The sequence below is a fragment of the Kogia breviceps genome, chromosome 9, assembly GCF_026419965.1.
Source record: "Kogia breviceps isolate mKogBre1 chromosome 9, mKogBre1 haplotype 1, whole genome shotgun sequence".
In the NCBI taxonomy this organism is placed as follows: Eukaryota; Metazoa; Chordata; class Mammalia; order Artiodactyla; family Physeteridae; genus Kogia; species Kogia breviceps.
The window spans coordinates 4,884,633-4,909,160 of record NC_081318.1 but is presented as its reverse complement, the minus strand read 5'-3'; the positions used below and the strand labels follow the sequence as shown (position 1 = coordinate 4,909,160).

The following is a 24,528-nucleotide window of genomic DNA, read 5'->3' as shown; positions in this document are numbered from 1 at the left end:
ACGATTATCACATTACGATACTAACACCTCCATCCCGTCACATTATTACCTTTTTTTTTTTTTTTTTTTTGCGGGGAGAATATTTCAGATCCACTTGTCTTGGCAACTTTCAAGTATAAAACAGTATTATGAACTATAATCACTGTGCTGCCCATTAGCTCCCCAGAACTTACTAATCCTATCAGAAGGCTGAAGATAGTTGATGACGTTCGTTTGGATTATTTGGATACGGTGGTGTCGACTAGATTTCTCCATTGTGCAGTTACTGTTTTCCCCTTTGTAATTAATGTCATTTGTGGAGAGATACTATGAGATTATGCAAATACCCTGTTCTTTCTTAAACTTTCACCCATTAGTTTTAGTATCCATTGGTGGTGATTCTTGTTGTAATGGATTATTACAGTGATGGTTTTTTTTTTAAAACTCCAGTATTTTCTACATTTATTAGTTGACATTTTACTGTAAGGATGCACTTTTCTGTGGCTCCCATTTATTTATTTATCGTCTGTATGGGTTATCATCTTGTTCAAAGAGTTATTTATGTCATTCTTACTATATTCAATGGATTATTATTTCTTATTGCCGTTATTTGTTTTGATGCTTAAATTGTCCAGATGTGGCCAGCAGAAGCCCATTCAGGCTGTTTCTGGAGTTCTTTAGACATGTCCCCATCATTTTTTGAGCATTTTGTTACTATCAGAAGACTGCAACGTAGCCAGTGCAGTGCCTTTGTCTTTTTGCATTTTTTTGCTGGAACATCTCTGAGATAGGCTTCTAGAAGTGGGATTTCTGGGTCAAAGGGTAAGTGCACGTGTAACTTTGCTAGACAGTATCAAATCCTACTCAGTAGTGTGTGTCTTCACCAGCAACGTGCGAGAGTGCGTACGGCTTCTTACAGACTCACCAGCAGAGTAATTGCCAAATTAAATTTTTTTTTACCAATCTAGAAGGTAGGAAATGATATCTTATTGTAGTTTTAATTTGAATTTCTTATATTATTATGTGGGAAGATGAGCATCTTTTAATATGGTTAAGAGGCATTTGCGTTTCTGTTTTCTGTCTCTTCATTTCTCTAGCCAGTTTTTCTGTGGGTTTTTAGTCTTTTGCTTCTTTATTTTTAGAAGCTCTTTATGGATTGGGGTGTGGTAAGGGTCCCATAGACCACCCACAGGTTCATTGATTTGCTAGGAACAAGCACAGGATGATAGTGAGAAGGTAAAAGCAAGAACAGCCAAGGAAAAAGGCACATGGACAGAGTCTGGAGGAAACCAGGAGCAAGCATCCGGAATCCTTTCTCAATGGAGTCACACAGATGTGCTTAATCACAGCCAGTTGTGACACATGTGTGAAACGTTGTTTACCAGGGAAGCTTGTTAGAGACTCAGTGCCCAGAGTTTTTATTGGGGGCTGGTCATGGCACCTGCTGCCTAGCACAAACCAGAATTCCAGAGTCCCAGAAGGAAAGCAGGTGTTCAGCATAAACTGTATTTGTGTTAATTTTATAATCTGCTACTTTATAAAATGCTCTTATTGTTTGTATGGATTTTTCCCTTGATCTTTAGGGTTTCCAGATACATAATTTTGTCATTTTGTCATTGGCAAATAGAGATTGTTTTCCCTCTTCCTTTCCATTTTTAGGAGCTCTGATTGCCTTTTTTTTTTTTTCTTTGTTTTGACATACTGCGGTGGCCATTGCCTCCAAATAATGTTAAATAGGAGTGGAGTTAGTGGGCATTATCCTTTTGTTCCTTACTTTAGTGGAATAGTTTCTCGTGTTTCTAAAATAAGTAAGATGCTGGCTTTTGGGCTGCTGTGTGTATGTACATACTTACACATGTATACAAATATATGTTAAGAAAGTTATACAAATATGTTAAAGTTATCTGTCAACTGCTATAGTTTGGAATGTTATAACATGAATGAGTGTTGCATGTTGTATGATTTCTTTATAATAAATGGATCGTGTGGCTTTCTTCCTTAGCCAGTTAATATGGTGGATTTCCTAATATTGAACCACTCTTGCATTCTGTAATAATCCCCACTTGATCATGCTGCATTATTTTTTGATGTGTAGGTAGATTCTGTTAATATTTTATTTAGATTTTCATGTCAGTATTAGTATGAATTATAGTTTAATTTTCTGGTGCATTCTTTTCAGATTTCAGGATCAGTGTTACACTCTCTTCATAAAACAATTTAAGAAGTTTTCTCTCTTTTTCTGTGCTCTGGAGTAGTTTAAGTAATTTTGGGATTTTCCGAGTTTTAAAGTCTTGGTAGAAGTCCCCAGTGAAACTGTCTGAGCTGAGTGCTTTCTTGAGAGGAGGGTCCTGCTGCTCTTTACATTTCTTCTAAGGCTGGTTGGACTTCCTACCTTGAGTGGAATCAATTTTGGTATGTTGTATTTGTCTAAAGAAAAATTCTATTTCATCTAGATTTTTCAAATTTATGTATGTAGTAGTTTTATGATTTTTAAAAATCTTTGTTTTTATGGCTATTTTTCCCTTTGTTGCTCAAATTTATTTTGTTTTCATCCTTTTTTCTTCATGGCTTACCTAATGATGTGCCTATTTTGTGGATCTTTTTTTTTTTTTTTAAAGATAAGCTTTGGGGTTTACTTATTAGTTCTGTTATTTTTCTGTTTTTTGATTTATTTCTACTTTTATTTTTATTTCTTTCTTCTGCCATCCTTTTATTTTGTTGTTTTTGAGTTGGATATTAAATTCATTTTAATTTTCCCTTTATATTGAAAAAGTATTTAATTTTGGCTGTTATGTCTCTAACTATATGTACCCCTGACATACAGGGATTTGGGTATAGTTTCTCATTATTGTTTTCAAGACATTTCTGTATTTTTCTTTTGAATATTCCTCTTAACTCAATATTTCTATACTAGTATATTTTAAACTTTTCAGGTAAAAGGGCCTTTTTGTTTTTTGATTTTGTTTTTAATTCTAGTTTTATTACATTATGGTCAGAGTGCTGTTTATATTCTGTTCTTTAGACTTCACTGTGTCTAAGATATGGTCAATTTTTTGAATGTTCTGTATGTACTTGGAAAGAGGAATATTCCCTACTGGTATGTTCAGAGTTGAGTGTATATCTATATGAGCTATCTTATTAATGATGTTATTTAGGTCTTCCAGTTTTTTTGTCCACTTACTCTTTGACTGAGAATGGTGTGTTAAGTGCTCCTATCACTAGTGTGTTTCTTCTTGCTTTGTGAAAGTTACCTCTGCCTTATTGAGTACCTGCATGTGTAGATTTATTTGGCTTATTGGTTGTTATGGCTTATTGGTTTTGAACTTCACCAGGGGTGATATAGGTGGGTTGTTTTTTGGGAAATCTCCTGGTCTTATGGTCTTTGGCTCTTTCCTCTTGAGCTGGTCATTTTCCCCAGAGGATATACTTCTGATCATCTGCTTGGAGGCTGGGGTCTGGGTGCTTGTGTTGTGAGAGCTGAGTTGGGGGCAGAGAAGGGCGTGGGAGAGGGCCTCTGAGCCGTCAGCTTTTTTCTGTATTCAGTCAGGTAACCCCTTTCTTTTCAGAATGGTTCCCGGACTTGCCCAGGCCAGGTCACTTGGGAGTCCAAAGGCTCTTGGCTTTACACTCTCTAGAGTCAGCATGTGGGAACGCGGGGGTCAGGGTAGGGTGGTCACCCCGAGGTGTGGGGCGGGAGGGGGCAGTATCACCTCAGCTTCGTGTTTTGGGCCCTTCAGTCCTGGTTCCACAGGTGCCTGTGCAGCCACCCTTTCCGGGGCTTTTCAGGGTGTGGGTGTGTGTTGGGCTGATTCTCAGCTTTGCTGACTGCTGGATTTTGTACACCTCCAAAGCCACTTACTACTGGTCCTCTGCTATCCAGGGCCAGAATTTTGCTGTTACCTCCTCTTCTTTTCTCCCTATTGTTGTGGTTTATATATCTTAAAAAAATCATTTTGGTTTGGTTTTAGTGGGGCTTCGGGACAGAGTGAAATTAGATCATGTTTAGTCCACCGTTTTACCTTGGAAGTCTGAGTTCACTTGATAATGCACCAAACCCGCAAAGAGGCCACACATCGTGATCTTATATTTACTAGCCATAGGGCAAAGAATGCTGCTGTAGAGGAAGAAGTGGACAGGTATATAGGGTAATGTAAAATTTACAGGTCAAATAGAGAAAAAGAAAAAAAAGGATATTGGATTTAGATAAAATAATTTATAATTAATAAATTTTTTATAATTAATAAATTTGAACTTACATGTTTAACTGTGTCCAATAAACAGAGACTACCTTTTTCTGTATGACAGACAACCCAAGAAACGTTTGAAGAACTTGATCATATGTTAATATACAGTGTACAGTGTGGGGAGTGTATATTATTTAGAACTCTATCATTAGGATCTGGGAGCAATTTTAGTTTTATCAAAATCATATTCTGAGTCAGTGTAGTCACTTTTTTAAAAACTGAAAACATCTTAGGAGGGGGTAGAGCTATTCTGGTTGAAGTTGGGCGTTTGAGACTGGACCTCATAAGAGGTCTCAATCAAAAAAACCTCCCTGCAGGATACAGTTTCAAAAACACTGTTTTAAAATGTGACATTTCCACTTTCAAACATAAATTAATCGAGCTTACATTGTCACCTTCTGCTCTAGACACATGGTTGTAGGCGGGATATATATAAGTATGTTGAGTTGACGGTAGTCAGATTAATCCTCCTCACTGCAGGCAGTTACTGCTGTGGGCAGAGAGGCCTTTAACAAGAGGAGTGAAAGAAGTTTTGCACAAGGACCTTTTAAAATGTTTGGGGCAAATGAGGATATACTTTATTTACAGAAAGAGACATTGGAGGATACATGAGAATAGGATGGAAGGTGAAATGGGGTAGCTGGGTGTAGGAGTGAGAGTGAGACTTTTTATAGGTAGCTTTTTAGAGTGTTCGGAAGTTTGAACTATGAGAACATATTTGGTTAGCTGGCAGAGTTGTAACTCTTGGTCTTGCTTTATGCAGCTGTTGATCTGTTGCCGTATCTTCTGTCTGTCCTGATTTCATATGAGAAAAGGTCTCAGGTCAGGGAATGTGTGGAAGGTGGCACTGAGTTTGAGAATATGGCTGGCAGTCTGTAAGCTTAGTTTATGTATTTTTGAGAATGATGCTTGCCCCCACCATGCTGGCTGTCCTTTGGGAAGATGGTGTTCAAATAAACAAACAAAAAACCAAAGCCTTTTAATGTAAAAGTTGTTGATCTTAATTCCTCATGTACACATGTTTGGGAAAATCTGATGGATGTGTCTCTTCATGTATCAGGTATATCAGATGTACACAGAACTGGAAGAGAAATGATACAAAATTTTAGTGTAGGGAGAGACCTTCAAGGTAGAAACTGCAAAGGAAATTATTCAGTAAAATAACTGGTAGATTTGATCACCTAAATTATTTAAACAATTATATTTCAGAAAATGTATAACTGAAGGTAAACAAACTCAGAAAAATTAGTAATATATATCAGCAAGCATTAATATCCTCAGTATGTAAGAGTTTACACAAATTGATAAGATCCAAAAGTCTAGTAGAAAAATTATCAAGGACAGTTCATGGAAGAAATACAGATCATGACTACACATCAAATAACATTCAGTAGTAAAATAAAATTGTTAACTGTGAGATCCTTTTACTTTTTGAATTAGGAGATATTTTCCAGAAGTGGTAATGTTTAACATTGAAGTAGGGATTGTTATTACTCACCTTGTACCAATGAAGCAACTAAAGTAGGAGGGTTTAAAGTCACAGAGCTAGTGCTGCGCTTTGAACCCAGCACTGTGGGCCCCATTAACTCCCTCACAGTATGAAAATATACTGTTTTGCAACTATTTTTACTATGAACTTCCCTCTGAGAACTGCTTTTGCTGCATCCCATAGATTGTGTAGGATTGTGTTTTTACTAGCATTTGTCTCAAGGTATCTTTTAATTTCCTCTTTGGTTTCATTGTTGACCCATTGGTTTTTTAGCACAACTGTTTTCAAATTATATCTATATATGGCCAGTAACATAAGTCTGCTTCATTTTTGTTGGTTGTGTTGCATTTTATTGAATGATTGCAATATAGTTTATTTAATTTATCCTCTATTTATGGCATTTGAGTGTTTCCAGTTTTTTCATTGTTTTGCTGTTATAATGCTGTAGAGAACATTTTTTGTGCATATCTTTTAATACATGTAAAAGTGCTTCTGTGGGGTAAATACCTAGAAATGTGCTATTTGGACAGTAGGTGTATGCATTTAAAACTTTTTGGATAATATGGTATATGCATTTATAATGTTGATAGGTAATATGAAACTTCTCTTTGTAATGACACTTCAGCCTTTTAATAATACCCATGTATAATTTACTACCATTCTTCAGTATTGGCCCAGATTTTGAATGGTTTTGCATTAAATTTGTAGGTGAATTTAGTGATATGTGATGTTTCTTTTAAAACTCTTGACTCATCCTGTATGAATAAGGTGTGTCTCTGTTTTTCTCCTTTTATATGGAGAGTCCTTCACATCATATGGTTTATTCTCAAGGGTAATATTTTTCTGTGTTGTTGCCATTGTGAATGGGATCTTTTCATCCAGTGTATAGTCTCACTTGTTACTGGTAGGAAAGTTGCTGATTTTTGTCTCTTCATTGAAGTAACTGGCCATCTTGCTGAATTCCCTATTGCTTTTAGTTTTTCACTTAATTTCCTTTGATATTCCAGGTCTGTAATTATGATTTACAAATAAATTTTGCCTCCTCTTTCCCAGTGCTATTCCTTTTATTTAGTTCTTTGTGATTTGTTTTATCTGGTTCTTCCAAAACAATGTTAAATGAGAGTTATGGTTGTGGGTCTCCTTGGCTTCATTCTGTCTTCAATAGGAATGCTTCTAGTTTTTCACTGTCCTTTGGTTTGAGAGATTTTCCCCCATATTATCTCTTCCTAAGGATTAACTATTTCTGTTTCGAGCCTTTAAAAAAATTTTTTTCCACTACTAGATTTTTTTTCATCACACCTTAATTACATAAAGAGTTTGCATTGAAAAGCATTTCCTACAATTTTTTTTTTCCATAGAATACTTAAACACACAGTATTCTAAATAAGACAGACTTGGTACATCTGAGTCCTTTCTTCTGAGCCTCTAGCCAGTATTAAACTTCAACATTATAGGTACATTTTATCTGATAATGTGGTGGGTGTAGATGGTTTTGTTAGAATGTGAGCGTGAGGGTGGGGAGCTTGCGTTACATAAAAATTCACAGATGATGGCATGTGATATGGTTTAGTCAGTGATTCCTGGGCTGGTTGATCATCAGAACCATGGCAGGGGAGGGGCAGGGGATGTTTAAAATATGGATGCCCAGGCTCCTTCTCTGTGATTCTGGGACAGGACCTGGGAATGTGTATTTTCAGAAGCTTCCCAGGTGATCTGATCAGTCAGGCTTGGTACATTCTTTCTAGATGTCTACCCAGATGATCTTAAACTCACCTGCCAGATAATGTGGGCCATGCTACCGTGAAAAACTCAATCTGAAATCATGTTTCTAACAGGTGACCATTTTAAAAAAAGTATAATTCACATCATTTATTGTACGGCTTTCATTTATTTATTTTTATATTACATTTTTCTTTTTTTTAAACTGAAGTATAGTTGATTTACAATGTTGTGTTAGTTTCTGGTGTATGGCAAAGTGATTCAGTTATACGTGTATATATTTTCATTACAGATAATTACAAGATATTGAATATAGTTCTCTGTGCTATACAGTAGGACCTTGTTGTTTATCTGTTTTATATATAGTAGTTTGTATCTGCTAATCCCAAACTCCTAATTTCTCCCTCCCTCCTCTTTCCCCTTTGGTCATCATAAGTTTGTTTTCTGTGTTTGTGAGTCTGACAGGTGAACATTTTGGGGAACATTTTGAGGACAAGGGTCGTGTTTCCCCTCCTCTCCCTCTCTCAGTGTCCTCATATATGCCTGCTACATAATTTCTGGCTAGTAAACTGGTTGGAATGTTTCTTTGTTTGCATAAATGGTGTCTTGAACATTTTACCTGTTTAAGAGTTGTGTTTTACTTGTTGGTTTCTTTTTGGTTGTGTTCTTTGTATAGATGCACCATTGTAAGATCATCTCTAATGGGGTGTGCCAGTCTAGCACTGGGTTGTCCTCCTAGGAGAGAATTTTAGGAGGAACACTTGTTCGTTACATTTACAGCGTTCTGTTTAATAGGGTCTTGTTGAAGTTCTATGTGAACCTGTATTGATGAAGATTTTGTTAAAGTTTAAAATTTGAATGTCTCTTAAAAAATATTGTTACATGTTCCTTACGTTGTGATTATTCAAAGTGAGAAAACCTCAAGTGTATTTCATGCTATATAAAAAATAGCACAGGAAGATTCAAAGTCATTAAATTACCATAAAGTGATCTGAGTAATTTGTGCTTTTGCCAGTGGTTTTAATGGTTTCAGTTTTGCTAGCAAAGGAAGGGAAGACCTCATAGTTAGTTGTTAGTACCTACAAATATTAATACAGTTTAATGTTAGTTTGCCTCAGTCATGAAGATCATTGTTTGCCAGATGTTACTGCTGCAAGGTACTCACGTGATTCTGTGACAGAAAGCCTCCCTCCTGTGAAGGCTGTGCTGTCTCAACGTGGTGCCTTCAGAATCTGAACACTCTAGCAACTGTTGCCCAGTGGCATGTGATAGTGGCATCATCAGTATATAGTTGAATTTCAGAGCTGTGGGCCTGAAAAGGGCCCCATGCATTTCCGCAGCCTGGCCTTTTGCTGCTGTGAGCCATTGTTTATGATTTCAGGGCACAGAACTTGGGATGGAGTTGAGCCATGGTTGTTGAAGGATACCTGGTACTTTTAGTTTTACTGCCGGTGCAGTTTATCTCCATCACTTCACAAATTAGTTTGTGGTGTTTAGAGTGGGCACGGCAGAAAGACTGAGTCATATGATTTGGGACACAGAACGTCCTGTTTTTTAAAAAAATTTCCAGGGACTTCCCTGGTGGCTCAGTGGTTAAGAATCCGCCTGCCAGTGCACAGGGTATGGGTTCGATCCCTGGACTGGGAAGATCCCACATGCCACGGAGCAACCAAGCCTGTGCGCCACAACTGCTGAGCCTGCACTCTAGAGCCTGTGAGCCACAACTACTGAGCCCAAGTGCCACAACTACTGAAGCCCACATGCGTAGAGCCCATGCTCCGCGACAAGAGAAGCCACCACAATGAGAAGCCTGCATAACGCAGCGAAGAGTAGCCTCTGCTTGCCGCAACTAGAGAAAACCCTCCTAGGGAAGCAACGAAGACCCAACTCAGCCAAAAGTAAATAAATAAATAAATAAATTAATTAATTAAAAATGTTTTCCAAAAATTTAAATTAGGAAATATTTCAAACATAATGAAAAATAATAGTAAAAAATAACTGAAACATATAGCTAGCACTGCTGTAGTGCTCGTTCTATTTCTCTTTTTAATATGTTAACTCACTAATCCTAGGGGGTAGGCTGTATTATGATCCTCCTTTTAACAGATGGAGAAACTGAGATACAGGTGGTTGTACATATGGCAAATAACAGAGCTGGGATTTGAACTCGGGCAGTCTGGTGCCAAAGTGCATGGTCACAACCAATACAATACACTCTGTTGCCTTTCAGAAATACTAAACGTAATATAATGGACATGAGTGATACTTAGCGCCTAATTTTAATAAATGTTAGCATTTTTCTATACAGTTGACCCTTGAACAACAGTGGGGCTAGGGGCACCGACCCCCCCCACCCCACAGTTGAAAATTCGTGTATAACGTTTGACCCTCTCAAAACAACGACTAACAGCCTACTGTTGACCTTACTGACAACATAAACAGTCAGTTAACACATATTTTGTTGTATGTATTATATTCTTTTTTTTTTTTTTTTTTGCGGTACGCGGGCCTCTCACTATTGTGGCCTCTCCCTTTGCGGAGCACAGGCCCCGGACGCGCAGGCTCAGCGGCCACGGCTCACGGGCCCAGCCGCTCCGCGGCACGTGGGATCCTCCCGGACCGGGGCACGAACCCGTGTCCCCTGCATCGGCAGGCGGACTCTCAACCACTGTGCCACCAGGGAAGCCCGTGCTATATTCTTAAAGTAAGATAGAGAAAAGAAAATGTTAAGAAAATCATAAGAGAAAATACATTTACAGCACTGTACTGTATTTATTGGTACCATAAGTTTTTTTTTTTTTTGGTACCATAAGTTTACATCATCTGTTTACAAGATGAATCATCTGTCAGTACCTACATCAGTATTATACAAAACACTGTAGATGTTGTATGTGTTACTAACACTAGACATCAAAAATGAAAAGAAAACGTGAAAAAGGAATTCATATTTATTTACAATGCATTTCAAGTGTTAATAACGGAGAGGCAGCAGTATGATGGAAACCTAGTGTAATTGATACACATCTGCTTCTCGGTAGCCCGGCCTGTACACTGATGGATGAATTGTTATAGAATTTTTATGGTAAACACTATGACAGTCATATTCATAATACAGTATTTTAATACAGCATTTTAAACACCACCACTTACCTGTGATGATAGACTGATCTGCAGGTTCTCCAATTACTGGAGAAAGAGAGAGAGAGAGAGAGAGAGAGAGAGAGAGAGAGAGGCATACTGTAATGTAACTCTCTGAAAGCAAAGTAAGAAAATGAACACATTATTTATTTCATTTTATTTTTTTATTGAAGTATATAGTTGATTCATTTATTAATTTTATATTATATATCACTTAACCTTGCGCCTGTGTAAGGATAGGCTATCCAGTTCAGTGTAAGTCTTGCACACGATCTTCTACACATATATTTTTGTATATTTGTTGGAAAAAAACCCCACACATAAGTGGACCCGTGCAGTTCAAACGTGTGTTGTTCAGAGGGTCAGTCGTATTAATATTTGTTTCGGGTTTTTTTTTTTTTTTTTGAAATAACTCTGTTACACAAAACCAAGAGTGAGAGGTTTTTTAGACAATGTCTTTGGTCTTTTCTTGTCCCATCGAATTGTTTTTCTGACTGTCAGCATCCCCACCTTTCAAACACTGGTTCCTTCCCCAGCAGCTTGCCAGTGATTGCCTTTTCTTACACCTGCTAAGAACTCATTCAGCAGATACTTATGGAGTGCCGGCCACAGCCAGGACTGTGCCAGGGTGGAGATAAAATCACGAAGAAGGACCCTGTTCTGGTCATCCTGCAATCTATAATCTAACAGTGTGGGAGGGTGGGCTTCTTTAAGTACGAGGTGGTTGGTGTGGCTGGTGAGCAAAGTGGCCCCTGTTAAAAGTACAGACTTAGGTGCAGTGCAGTGATTCTAGTGATTTCTGGCCCGCTTGTTATCTTCTCTGGACTTCTTTAGCCTTGGGTCAGTCATTCACTTCATTTATATTTGTTATTTGGAATTTACTTCCAGAAAAATGGTTCAGTTGAAGATGATCCGGAATTCTTAGAGTTCAGTATATATTGCCTCCCCTGGGCTCTGGGTTGGCTTCGACTCTCCTTTTGGGTCTGGCGAGCCCTGGAGTCGAGGACTTGTGGGTCCACTTGGCTTGTGTACTTGGGTAGAACTTGGGAGAGCCCTCAGATGGGTCTTGCCTTTTTTTTTTTTTTTTCCTTCTGCGGTACGCGGGCCTCTCACTGCCGCGGCCCCTCCCGCTGCTGGAGCACAGGCTCCGGACGCACAGGCCCAGCGGCCACGGCTCACGGGCCCAGCCGCTCCGCGGCACGCGGGATCCTCCCGGACCGGGGCACGAACCCGCGTCCCCTGCACCGGCAGGCGGACCCCCAACCACTGCGCCACCAGGGAAGCCCGGGTCTTGCCTTTTATAAACTCCTTGTTGGGCCTGATGGGTCTCAGGACCTGGCCTTGCCCAAACTCTTGTGACACCAAGACCTTAGTTCCTTGGAGACTGAGCAGTAAGGCATGATTTAAGTGGACCCGACTTGATTTTTTTTTTGTCTCCCTAAACCTTATTTATTTAACGTGTGTTCAAAAATAGTAAAATTAGCATATGGTTAAAATACATTTAAAAATCATAAAATTAATTTATTAGAACTTGGAATATATTAATCACATCAAAAAATTTAGTATCAAGCATCTTGAAATAATTTGTAAAATAGCATGAAATAATAAAGTTGCTTTCAGCACTGCTAGGAAGTGTTTTTATTCCTTGGGAGCATTACTGCAGAGTGATGGCTCCTTGTCTTGACCTGACCGCTTGGTACAGAGGGCCTGCTGAGAAGGGGGGCACTCAGGAGTCTTTCCAGGGTCACATTTCCGGCAGATGGTTCCGGGAGGTGGTCCCCACCCCACTTTTTTTTTTTTTTTTAAATTTAGGAGATAAGCAAATGCTTTTGGAACAGATGGTAGTATTTTGGCATTCCTTTTAGTTAAGACTTTTGGAATCCATCATAAAGAGTATCCTGACAGAAGATGGGCTTGTTGTGAAATGAGGTGATGGAGAGCTGCTTCTGTCGGATACTCTGAGGAACTGGCAGTAGGTCTTCTAGACGTGTGCCATGACACTTTAAGAAAATTACAGAATTCCCTTAACCCCCCCAAAAGTTCATGAAGTTTGGGAAGTAAGTACATTTTTTTGAGAGGCAGCTCTGGAATTAGAGCCTGCATATTTAGATTTGGGTTCTTTCTCTGTTCACTAGGTATTTGGCTCTGGGCAGCTTAATTAACTTCTCAGTGCCTCAGTTTTCTCATCTGCAAAACAGGGATAATATTTACTTCCTTTGTAGGATTTTTGTGAAGATTAAAAGAATATAAAAGCACCTTAAAATTATTAGGGAATACACAAATGTAAGTCATGTGTTAATATATGAATTTTTCCAGTAGAAACAGGCATAATGTTTTATGTTTTTGTAACTGCTTGCTTATCTGAAATTAGCGTTTGATTCCTAGTCATCACGAGGTTTTTTTCTCCTTTAATTTCACGGGCATATTTTCAGTCTTGATATTTTAGGACTTGGAGAGCTTATAATAAAAGACATTAATGGGATATAGAGGAGAGTATTATTATCTAAACATGTGTTGATGGCTTTGTGCTTTTAGGTATACCAAGCTTGGCTACGCAGGCAACACTGAGCCACAGTTCATTATTCCTTCATGTAAGTAAAGCTCCGCCCTCGGTTTATAAAGGATTGTGTTTCTTATAATTGTTCTAAACATTCTAATTCTGTTTTTCAAGGTATATGAATTTACTTGCCGTCTTCTTTGAGACGATTGTTCTGGTTACTGGGGAGTTATTTATGTTAGCATCTGGCTGCTGAGTATTGCTATCGGCCGTGGCTGTCACCTAAACCCTCCCACCTTTCTAGTCCTTTGATTCTCTTCTGATACAGTCCTTTGTCACAGTCATTGGAGTTTCAGCTTGGGTGGTTGGCAGAGGCCTTCATTCAGTCATACATGTCTGAACTGCTTACAAGAAGTATATGTGGTTCCTTAAGGTTAACTTGTAATTTTAAGTAAGTACAGTTTTATTAACTTAGCACTTGGGTGGACGGACTCTCTAATGTATTACACTATTCACTTTATTGAAAGATTTTTTTTTTGAAAGGAGAGGCCTGTTTTACTATGATCTGAAGTGTTCTGTTTTTGTGTAAATGTTAGCCAGTGGAGCATGATAAGGGAAGAAAGGTCCACATTTTGGCCAGAGTGCATCCTGCCCACTCTTCATTCACAGGCGACCCCAGGTCAGGTTGGCTGTCTGCAAGGTAGAATTCTTCTCTGAAACTCTTTATCTTCCAGGTTATTTCTGGGAGACTGTTTACTAAAGAGGCAGGTATGTCAGTCAAGAGTGAAGTGAAGTTCTGCCTCCTAAATGTAGCCCTTGTAAGATAAGTCGTGACCTTAGAAACTGTCAGCTGTTATGGGCTCAGGGACTTCCTGAGTAACAGGCACTTTGACCACTGTGGAGCCTCGCAGAGCAGAGGGGAGGAGCTGAGTTATTAGTATTTGTTCAAGGGAGACTAAAGCCTTTTTGGTGGATATGGGTATTCAGATTGCCAGAAAGTGCACCCTCATTCCTTGAGAACACTTAATTCACCTCATTCCAGGCCCTCGCTTGCTGGATAACTGATCGTGAACTTGATTTTCTAGGTCTAAATACTTGGTTACTGTGATGGGTTGTCCTCAACAAAGGCATGATTGGTCTGCTGGTCCTCATTTTAAATTCATGGTTTGTTGTATTAGTTTGCTAGGGCTGCCATAACAAAAGACCATAGACTGGATGTCTTAACCAACAGAAATTAATTTTATCACAGAATAGAAGCTTGAAGTCCAAGATCAAGGTGCCATTAGGATTGGTTTCTGGTGAGGCCTCTCTCCTTGGCTTGTGGATGGTGCCTTCTCACTGTGTCCTCACATGGCCTTTTTGTGTGTGTGTGTGTGCATGGCTGAGAGAGAGACCTCTGGTATCTCTTCCTCTTCTTATAAGGACACCAGTCCTGTGGAACTGAGGCTCTACCCTTATGACCTCATTTAACCTGAGAGGTCCCATCTCCAAATACAGTCTCATTGGGGGTTAGGGCTTCAACATAGGAATTTTGAGGGGACACAGTTCAGTCCATAACGATTGGCATTCTGTAGGATAGATCAGTCTTTTGTGAATTTTATATTGTGAATGCCAGAGAACTGGATCATTCCAGGCTGAATTGGTAAATTGGAATTGGACTTTCTGATTTTTCAAAGCAGATTAGTTTTGACCTGTGAAGTGCAGCAGCTCTGAGAGGATAGCCCTGCACCTCTTGCTTTAATACAGCTGTCGGCAGCATTCAGTCGGCGGCACCACTTCAGCTGTCATCAGTAACAGGGAGGGGATCGAAGCCCACCATTAGCAGGATGCCATGCACTGTCAGCAGGCGCGGCAGCTCTCGTGTTGGTGCTGAGAACAGCAGTGCTAGAAGCCAGGCAGAAGAAGGTCAAGGAGGCAGGAGTAAAGGAAGAGTTACACCCTTGGCTGAATTTGTTGCAAGAGTTAGAGAAGCCGCGGGGGGCAGGAGGGAGTGCGTTGGGACAGGTGGACAGAGGGCCTCGGGTACCTTGGGTAGCAGGCCTGCTGCCCTCTCAGTCCTGGCAGCCGAACCCTGTTTGTCCTTGCAGAGGCTCTGTTCACAAGGTGAAGTTCAAGATGCAAAGTGGCTTCCAAAGAGAGAAGGGAGCTTGTCTGTGCGTGTGTGGCTGTGTGGAGAGTGCTGGAACAGGGCCTTTCTGGTTCTGGCGGGCACAGAGGGGAGGCACCCCTCAGGCAGAGGGTGTCAGGAGAGCGGGCTGGGAACGTGGAGAAGGGCCAGCACTTGTATCTTAAGGAATTGTCATTTTATTTTGCAAACGGGGAACCTTCACATTGTTTCCCAGGCTCCCTCAGGGGCCTTGTCCCAGACTAGAGAGTCGCCAAGCCCTGTCCTGGTCCACCAGGGCAGCCCTGCCTGTATCTTATTTATTTGAGCTTCTGTGCAGTATTTGCTTGATTGTTTGAAGAAAGGTTTTCTCTACCTATTTTTTTTTTCCTTTAAGTTGTTGGAGAATGTTGAGAGTCATTGAAAAGTTTCAGGCAGAGGAGTATATGTGTGGTGATCACATCCATAGAAATAGGATGTGGGAGGGGTCAGGAGAAAGTAAGTACATTTTAGACAGTTGGTGTTTGAAGAGTTCAGGTGTAAACGTCCTGTAGGCAACTGGGTAAAAGGTTTGATGCTCTGGGGAAAGGTCTAGACTGGAGACAGGGATTGAGCCCAGAGATGCTTTTGTTTCTGAATGTCTTTTAAATCTTTATTTTGGAAAAAGAAAGAAAGGAAGGAAGGGAGGGAGGGAGGAAGGAAGGAAGGAAGGAGGGAGATAATATAACGAAGACCCATTTACCTACCACCCGGAATGAACGAATGTTAGCACAATTGCATCTTGTAAGTACGTACGTAATACAGACATACATCCGTGTGGGTGCCTGCCCCCTTTCCTCTCCTCCAGTCCTTCCCCGCGCTCCCTCCTTTGCTGGACGTTAGCTGTATTCAGTCCATGCTTCATCCTTATCTTACAGATACAGGATACAGTGACAGTATGTAGTATTTTGTGAATTTAAACATTTCCAAAATGATAATTACACTGTAAATCACTTTCTGCATTTTTTTAAACCCTCAATATTTTGTTTTTAAGATGTATCAGTGTTGCTATATACAGATCTAGATCAGAAATCTAATATGTGAATCTACATTTGGGCATTTTCCAGTTTTTTCTCTGTTGTACAAAATGATACAGTAACTATCTTCTTATCCACACGTGCTAGTTTCCCAAGAGAAAATAGGAGAAGTGGGGTTGTTTGATCACTCAGGTGTGCACCTCTTCAGCCTTATCAGGTATTTCCAAACGGCTTTTCCGAGCGCCTGGACCGATTTCAATGCCCATCAGCAGTGGGTGGGAGTTTCTGATTCTGCACATCCTTGATGACAGTTAATCTTATTTGATTTAAATTTTTGCCAGTCTAATGAATGTAAAATGATGTCTCATTTTATAAGTCTGCGTTTCTCTGATTACTAGGAAGGTTGAGCACCTTTCATTGTCTGTTTGTGTATTTGCCCATTTTTCTGTTGCATTTTTTTGTCTTTTTTATGGAGTTACAGAAACTCTGTGTATACTTTGAATACTAATGTCTTGTAAATACCTTCTTCTATTTTATTTATTTATTTATAATTAATTAATTACTTTATTTTTGGCTGTGTTGGGTCTTCGTTGCTGTGTGCGAGCTTTCTCTAGTTGCAGCGAGCGGGGGCTACCGTTTGTTGCGGTGCGCGGGCTTCTCATTGCAGTGGCTTTTCTTGTTGCGGAGCACAGGCTCTAGGTGTGCAGGCTTCAGTAGTTGTGGCACGTGGGCTCTGTAGTTGTGTCTCGTGGGCTGTAGAACGCTGGCTCAGTAGTTGTGACGCACAGGCTTAGCTGCTGCGCGGCATGTGGGATCCTCCCGGACCGGGGCACGAACCCGTGTCCCCTGCATCGGCAGGCGGACGCTCAACCACTGCGCCACTAGGGAAGCCCGGCAGGGGCATTCTTAACAACTGTGCCACAAGGGAAGTCCCTCTTTTCCTATTTTAAGATGTCTTTAAAATTATTTTTTAATCCCAGGAGTTTAAAAGTTTCATGTAGTTCAGTTTTTCAGTCTTACCTTTTTTATAATTTGTTTCTATTAAAAATAATGCATTTATAGTCTAAAGTCATGAAGACTGTATTTTCTTCTAAGAAAAAAAATTTTTTTTATGGTGTGGGAGAGAGAGTTAATTTGTTTTCCAAATAAATGGAAGGCCAGTTACCCCAGCACCACTTATTGGAGGGTGCCTCTTCAATCATATTGAGGCACTGTGTATGGTTGGGAATATTTAAGGTGTTTTTCTGTTGCAAATTCATACTGTATTAAATACTATTACTTTGGCCTGTCCCTTTATATCTGGTAGATCTGGTTCCTCCTCCTTTTTCTTTCTTCGAGTAGCCTTGGCTATTCTTAGGCCCTTACTCTTTATCATAAATCTTAGAATCAGTTTAAGGTCAATGAAAAATTATGATGGGATTTTGATTAGAGACACATTGAATTTGTAGATTAATTTGGGAAAAACTTCATGTCGTGGGACTTCCATGGTGGTCCAGTGGGTAAGACTCCATGCTCCCAATGCAGGGTGCCTGAGTTCGATTCCTGGTTGGGGAACTAGATCCCTCATGCATGCAGCAACTAAAGATCCTGCATGCGGCAACGAAGATCCCGCATGCCGCAATGAAGACACGGCGCAGCCTAAATAAATAAATATTTTTAAAAAATTGATACCTTTATGAATTGAATTTTCCTATCCAGGAATATGGTATATATGTTTTATTGTTTATTCATGTCTCTTATGTTTTTCAGTAATGTTTTTCAGTATTCTTTAAAAAGCTCATAAATACCTTTTGCCATATTTATTTTTAGGTACCTTTATGTTTTTTTGCTGTTGTGAATTTTTTTTAAATTAAATTTTCTAATTGTTGCCGCCATAGTAGGAATGCTGCTGAATTTTTAAAGTTGTTTTTGAATCCAACAGTCCTGCTGCCCTGTCTTATTTGTTCGAATAGCTTGCAGGTTCTCTTAAGTTTTCTATGCAAGCTATTGTATTAACTGCAATTAATGGTTATTTTGTCTCTTCCAACCCCAATACTTCATATTTTTTTTCTTGATCTGGCTGCACTGGCTAGAACTTCTATCAGTGACTAGAACTGGGGATAGCCGGTGCTTTTGTCTTTCTTATTTTAAAAAGAATGATTTTACTGTTTCACTAGTGATTGCTGTAGGTTTTTGTGGAAATGCTTTTTCAGGTTAATACAGTGCCCTTGTATCCCTAGTTTACCGAGAGGTTTAAAAATTTTTTTAAAAATTATGAATAGATGTTGACATTTAAGGCTTTTTGTGTATCTCTTGAGACGATTATGTGGTTTTGACATTTAGGCTACTAATATGAATTACATTGATATATTTTTCAAATGTTGAACAGTCTTTTATTTTATTCTTGAGATAAACCCTACTTTGTATGAAATATCAAGTACATGCTGAATTGTATTTGCAAATATTTATTTGGGATTTTTCTATCAATGTTCAAAAGTGAGATTAGTCTATAATTTTCTTTTTTGTGTGCTAGTTTGGTTTGTACATCAAAATTATACTGGCTTTATGAAATGAGTTTGTTAGCTTTCTTTTCTGTTCTTTGGAATAGTTTATATAAGTTAGGAATTATTGTTTGAAGGTTTAGTAAAATGTTTGACATTCTTTTGAGAAATATACTGGATATTTTTATTTTAAAAATTACTGTTGTCAGGATTTCCCTAGTGGTCCAGTGGCTAAGGCTCTGCTCTCCCAATGCAGGGGGCCCGGGTTTGATCCTTGGTCAGGGAAATAGATCCCACATGCCACGACTAAGAGTTTTCATGCTGCAACTAAAGTTCCCACATGCTGCAACTAAAAGATCCCGCATGCCGCAATGAAGATCCCACATGCAGCAACAAAGATCCTGCGTGCCGCAACTAAGACCTGGCACAGCCAGACAAACAAATAAACAAACAAATAAATAAATAAATGTTAAAAAATAATTATTGTTGTCTGTCAACTGGTGTAGCAAGTGTTCTTGAGATACAGAATTTTTATCTAAATCTTTAGGTATATTCTTCCTTAGATATATGCTCCCTGATAATCTTCCTTAGACTGCCTTCCAATGACTTTTTAGCACTTGGAGAATAGCCTCTATCTTCTGGTTATACACATTCTATACCCATACATTATTATTTTTTTTGATCTGCAGAACTTTTACATTGTTCTTTATTAAGTTTACTCTTGTTAGTTTTGATTCATCATTATAGCTAACTGAGGTGATTTATTTTTAAATTTGTTTAAATAATTTACAAGCTCATACATACCTTCCAACTATATTTTATTTGTGTTTAAAATATTTTATTTTGAAATATAGAGTCACAGGAAGTTGTAAAGAGAGTTTAGCGAGGTTCTGTGTACCCTTTTCCTGTTCCCTCCAAAGGGTACATCTTGCACAATCATAGTACAATATCAAAACCAGGAGTTTGACGTTGGAACAGTGTAAGTGCAGTTAGTTCTCTGTCATTTTATCCCATGTGTAGATGCCTGTAACCACCACTGCAGTCACGATATAGAACTGTTTCATCACCACAAAGATGTTGCGTTATTTCTTTATAATTACATGTAGTATTATTTTATAATTACACGTGTTATTTCCCATGTTATTTCTTCATAATTACACGTATACCCCTCCCCTCCACCGTCCTTGCCCACTGACCACCACTAATCTGTTTCCGTCGCCATAATTTTGCTGTTTAGAGGATGTTATAGAGATGGAGTAATACAGTATGTGTGTCCTTTTGAGATTAGCTTGCTCATTTGGTATAAAGCCCTTGGGTGCCATCCAGGTTGTTGCATGTATCAGTAGATGGTCCCTTTTTGTTGCTGAGTGGTGTTGCTCCAGTGTGTGGATGTGTACCGGATGTTTAAACATTCTTGTGAGGGGCATCTCAGTTATTTCCAGTTTTTAACTATTACAAATGTAGCTGCTATGAACAGTTGTGTACAGTACAGGTCTTTGTGTGGACATAACTTTTCATTTCTCTGGATAAATTCTGTGTATAGCACAAGTTGTATGGCAAGTTTGTGTTTAGTGTTTTTCAGTAACTACCAGAGTGCTTTCCACAGTGGCTGTGTCATTTTGCACTCCCACCAGCTATGTATGAGAGAGCCAGCTTCACCTTGACAGCGTTTGCCATTGTCACTGGTTTACTTTATCTGTTCCAGTAAGTATGCAGTGATGTCTCATTCTCCTCCTTATTTTCATTTCCCTAACGGCCAGTGATGGCAAACATCTTTTCATGTGCTTATTTGCCATCTGAATATCTTCTTTGAAATGTCTCTTCGTGTCTTTTGCTCATTTTTTAATAGTGTTGCTTATATTTTTACTGTTAAGTTTTCAGAGTTCTTTGTATATACTAGATATGGGTTGTTTGTCAGATATGTGGTTTGCAAGTAATTTCTCCCATCATTTAGCTTGTCTTTTCATCCTCTTCAGAGGGTCTTTTGCAGAGCAAAAGTTTTAACTTTCGATGAATCAGCTTTTTGATTCATTGATTTTTCTCTATTTTTCTGTTTTAAATTTCATTAATTTCTGCTCTTTATTTCCTTCCATTTTCTTGCTTTGGGTTTATTTTACTCTTCTCGGTTCTTAACTTAGATTATTGATTTGAGACTTCTTCTTTTTTCTAATGGAAGCATGTAGTGTTAAAAATTTCCTTCTTAGCAGTGCTTTAGCTATGTCCCACACATTTTAATATTTTGTATTTTAATTTTCATTCTGTTCATGCAGTTTTTAGTTTCCCTGAGACTTCCTCTTTGATCCATGGATTATTCAGAACTATGTTGTTTAGTTTCCAAGTATTTGGGGGATTTTCTCATTATCTCTCTGTTATTGATTTCTGAGTTAATTCCATTGTAGTCAGAAAGCACACTTTTATGGTTTTAATTCTTTTAAACTTGTTGAGGTTCGTTTTATGGTCCAGTATTAGATTTATTTTGGTCCCATGTGCACTTGAAGACAATGTGTGTTCTGCGCTTGTTGGGTGGCATGTTCTCTTCCTGTCTGTTAGATCCTGTAGGTTGATGGGGTTGAGTTCTTCTTAATCCTTGCTAATTTTCTCTCTACTTGTTCCATCACTAGTTGAGAGAGAGGTAAAGTCTATAATTGTGGACTTGTCCTTTTCTCCTTTGAGTTTTTGTTTCACATGTTGCAGCATTCTTTTGTACATACACATTTAGGATTGCTCTGTCTTGACAGATTGACTCTTTATTGTTATTTAATGTCCCTTTCTATCAGTGGTAATTTTCTCTGCTATAAAGTTTACTTTCTTTGATAGCAGTATGGCCACTCATACTTTCTTTGATTAATATTTTTGTGAAGTATCTTTTTCCATCTTCCTAGTTTTAACCTACATACAGACATTCCTTGGAGATGTTGTGGGTTTGGTTCTAGACCACTGCAATAAAGTGATTATCACAATAAAGCGAGTCACACGAAATTTTGGTTTCCCAGTTGATTTAAAAGTTATGTTTACACTGTACTGCCATCTGTTAAGTGTGCAATAGCGTATGTCTAAAAAAGCAGTGTATGTACCTAAATTAAAAAATACTTTATTGCTAAAAAATGCTAACCATCACCTGAGCCTGCAGCAAGTCATAGTAGCAACATCAAAGATCACTGCAGATCCCCTTAACAAATATAATAATGATGAAAAAGTTTGCAATATTGTGAGAATTATCAAAATGTGGCACAGAGACATGAAGTGAGCAAATGCTGTTGGAAAAGTGGCACCAGTAGACTTGCTTGACTCAGGGTTGCCAGAAACCTTCAATTTGTAAAAAAGACTAAATAAAAGCAAAGCACAGTTAAAACCAGATGTGCCTGTATATTGTTATATTTGAAGAGAGTTTCTTGTAGACAATGTAGACTCAGTCATGTTTTTTTTTTTTTTTTTTTTTTTTTTTTTTTGCGGTATGAGGGCCTCTCCCGTTGCGGAGCACAGGCTCCGGACGCGCAGGCTCAGCGGCCATGGCTCACGGGCTTAGTTACTCCGCAGCATGTGGGATCTTCCCGGACCAGGGCACGAACCCGTGTCTCCTGCATCGGCAGGCGGATTCTCAACCACTGCGCCACCAGGGAAGCCCATCAGTCATGTTTTTTTATCCACTCTACCAATATCTGTCTTTTAACTGGTGTGTTTAGACCATTACATTTATTGTGATTATTGATTAGTTCTTCTTCTGTTTGTTCTTTCTGTTTTTCATTTCTTTGTTTTGTTTTACCTAACTTCCTGTGGATTACTTGAGTATGTTTTAGAATTTCATTTTGACTTACCTGTGGTGTCTTATTTATTTATTTATTTAGGCTGTGCTGGGTCTTAGCTGTGGCACGCGGGATCTTTGTTGTGGCATGCAGGCTCTTAGTTGCGGCATGTGGGAATCTAGTTCCCTGACCAGGGATCGAACCCAGGCCCCCTGCATTGGGAGCGCAGAGTCCCAACCACCGGGCCACCAGGGAAGTCCCATATCTACTGGTGTTTTTGAGTGCTTCTCTCTGTGTAGGTTTTTAAGTGGTTGGTCTAGCTATCACCTTATATGTGCATAGTTTTTCTTAGTCTGTGGTGTCAGCAGTTACCAGTTTCAGTGACATGTAGAAACCTTATCTCCCTTTATGTCCCTTTACCCTCCTCCCTTTCTGTTATAATTGAGGTTATACATCGAGAAGCACATTAGCATTATAATTTTTGCTTTAACTGCCAAACATAATTTAGCAAACACAAGAGGAGAAGGAAAGTAATTGTAATTTCCACATTTTTGCTCTTGTTCTTCCTTCCTTCCTGATGTTCCAGGATTCCTTCTTTTATCATTTCCTCTCTGTTTAGAGAACTTTCTTTAGCCAGTCTTTTAGAGTAGATATGTTGGTGACAAATTCTGTTAGTTTTTGTTCATCTGAGAATGTCTAGATTTGCTCTTCATTTTTTTTTTTTTTTTGCGGTATGCGGGCCTCTCACTGTTGTGGCCTCTCCCGTTGCGGAGCACAGGCTCCAGACGCGCAGGCTCAGTGGCCATGGCTCACGGGCCCAGCCGCTCTGCGGCACGTGGGATCTTCCCGGACCGGGGCACGAACCCGCGTCCCCTGCATTGACAGGTGGACTCCCAACCACTGCGCCACCAGGGAAGCCCTGCTCTTCCTTTTTGAAGGAAATTTTTGCTGAATATAGAATTCTGAGTGGGCAGTTCTCGCAACACTTGAAAATATGCAACTTCCGTTTGGGCTACCTGATTTCTGATGAGAAATTTGCTGGAGGCATTCAGAATTTTTTCTTTGCTCTTTAGTTTTTGGATTTTTTTGGGTTTATCCTCTTTGGAGTTTAGTCAACCTTACACTTATAGGTTTATTTTATTTTTTTTGCCAAATTTGCCTTTTTTTTTTTTTTTTTTTCTCACCACGCAGCTTGCAGGATCTTAGTTCCCCAACCAGGGATCGAACCTAGGTCCCCTGCAGTGGAAGTGCGGAGTACTAACCACTGGGCCACCAGGGAATTCCCAAATTTGACAAATTTTTAACCCTAATTTCTTTGGATGCTTTTCCAGCCCTACCTCCTTTTTCCTCTCACCTGGGACTCAGAATACATGAACGTTAGATCTGCTGTTGTCCAGCCCGCATGTCCCTGAAGCCCTGTGCATTTGTTTTTCAGTCTGTTTTCTCTTTGTTGTTCAGGTTGGGTTATTTCTGTTGCTGTCTTCAAGTTCATTGACTCTTTCCCCTGTTGTTTTCTGCTGCTGAGCTCATCCATTGACATTTTTATTTCAGGTATTGTGTTTTCTGGTTCTAAAATTTCTGTGGGTTTTGTCTTTATATCTTTTATCTTTGCTGTGACTTTGTGTTCCTTTGCTGACTTCCTTTTATTTTTCATTTGTTTCAGGTGCATTTGTAGTTGCTCATTGAAGCATTTTATGATGACTCCTAAAATCTTGTTTGGTAATTCTGTTATCTGTGTCATCTCAGTGTTGGTATCTATTGATCATCTTCTCTCATTTCACTTGAGATGTTCCTGGTTCTTGCTGTGGTGAGAGTTTTTAAAAAATTTTTATTGAAACCTGGACATTTTGGGTATTATATTATGAGATTCCAGATCTTATTTAAATCTTATGCTTTGGCAAGTCATTTCTGATAATCTCTCCAGCAGGGGAAGGGGGTATACCCTTTGTTAATGCCAGTTTGGGGCTGAAGTTCAGGTTTTCCTCTTGGCCTTCGTTGACACTCATTTGGGGAGGGGCTCCATGTTGCTGTTGAGTGTGGGCAGGGGATCAGACCCCTGACTAGGCCTCTGCAGGTACCATCCTCCGGGAGGGTGAGGGGTGGAAGTGCTGACTTTCCA

General features: G+C 39.2%; 1 protein-coding gene across 4 annotated transcripts in view; it reads left to right on the top strand.

Annotated features, from left to right (window-relative positions):
* The window catches only part of LOC131762513 (actin-related protein 3B), a 133,106-nt gene that overhangs the window by 66,788 nt on the left and 41,790 nt on the right, over positions 1-24,528 (top strand). For 2 of the 4 annotated variants that reach the window (XM_067041765.1, XM_059074129.2), the window contains exon 2: positions 13,105-13,160. The exons of the other annotated variants lie outside the window; for them this stretch is intronic. Coding sequence is in view for 1 of the 2 variants with exons in the window: in XM_059074129.2 (XP_058930112.1) it covers positions 13,105-13,160 (56 nt within the window). In the remaining variant the exon portion in view is untranslated. The remainder of the gene's footprint in view (positions 1-13,104; positions 13,161-24,528) is intronic. 4 annotated transcript variants of the gene reach the window in all.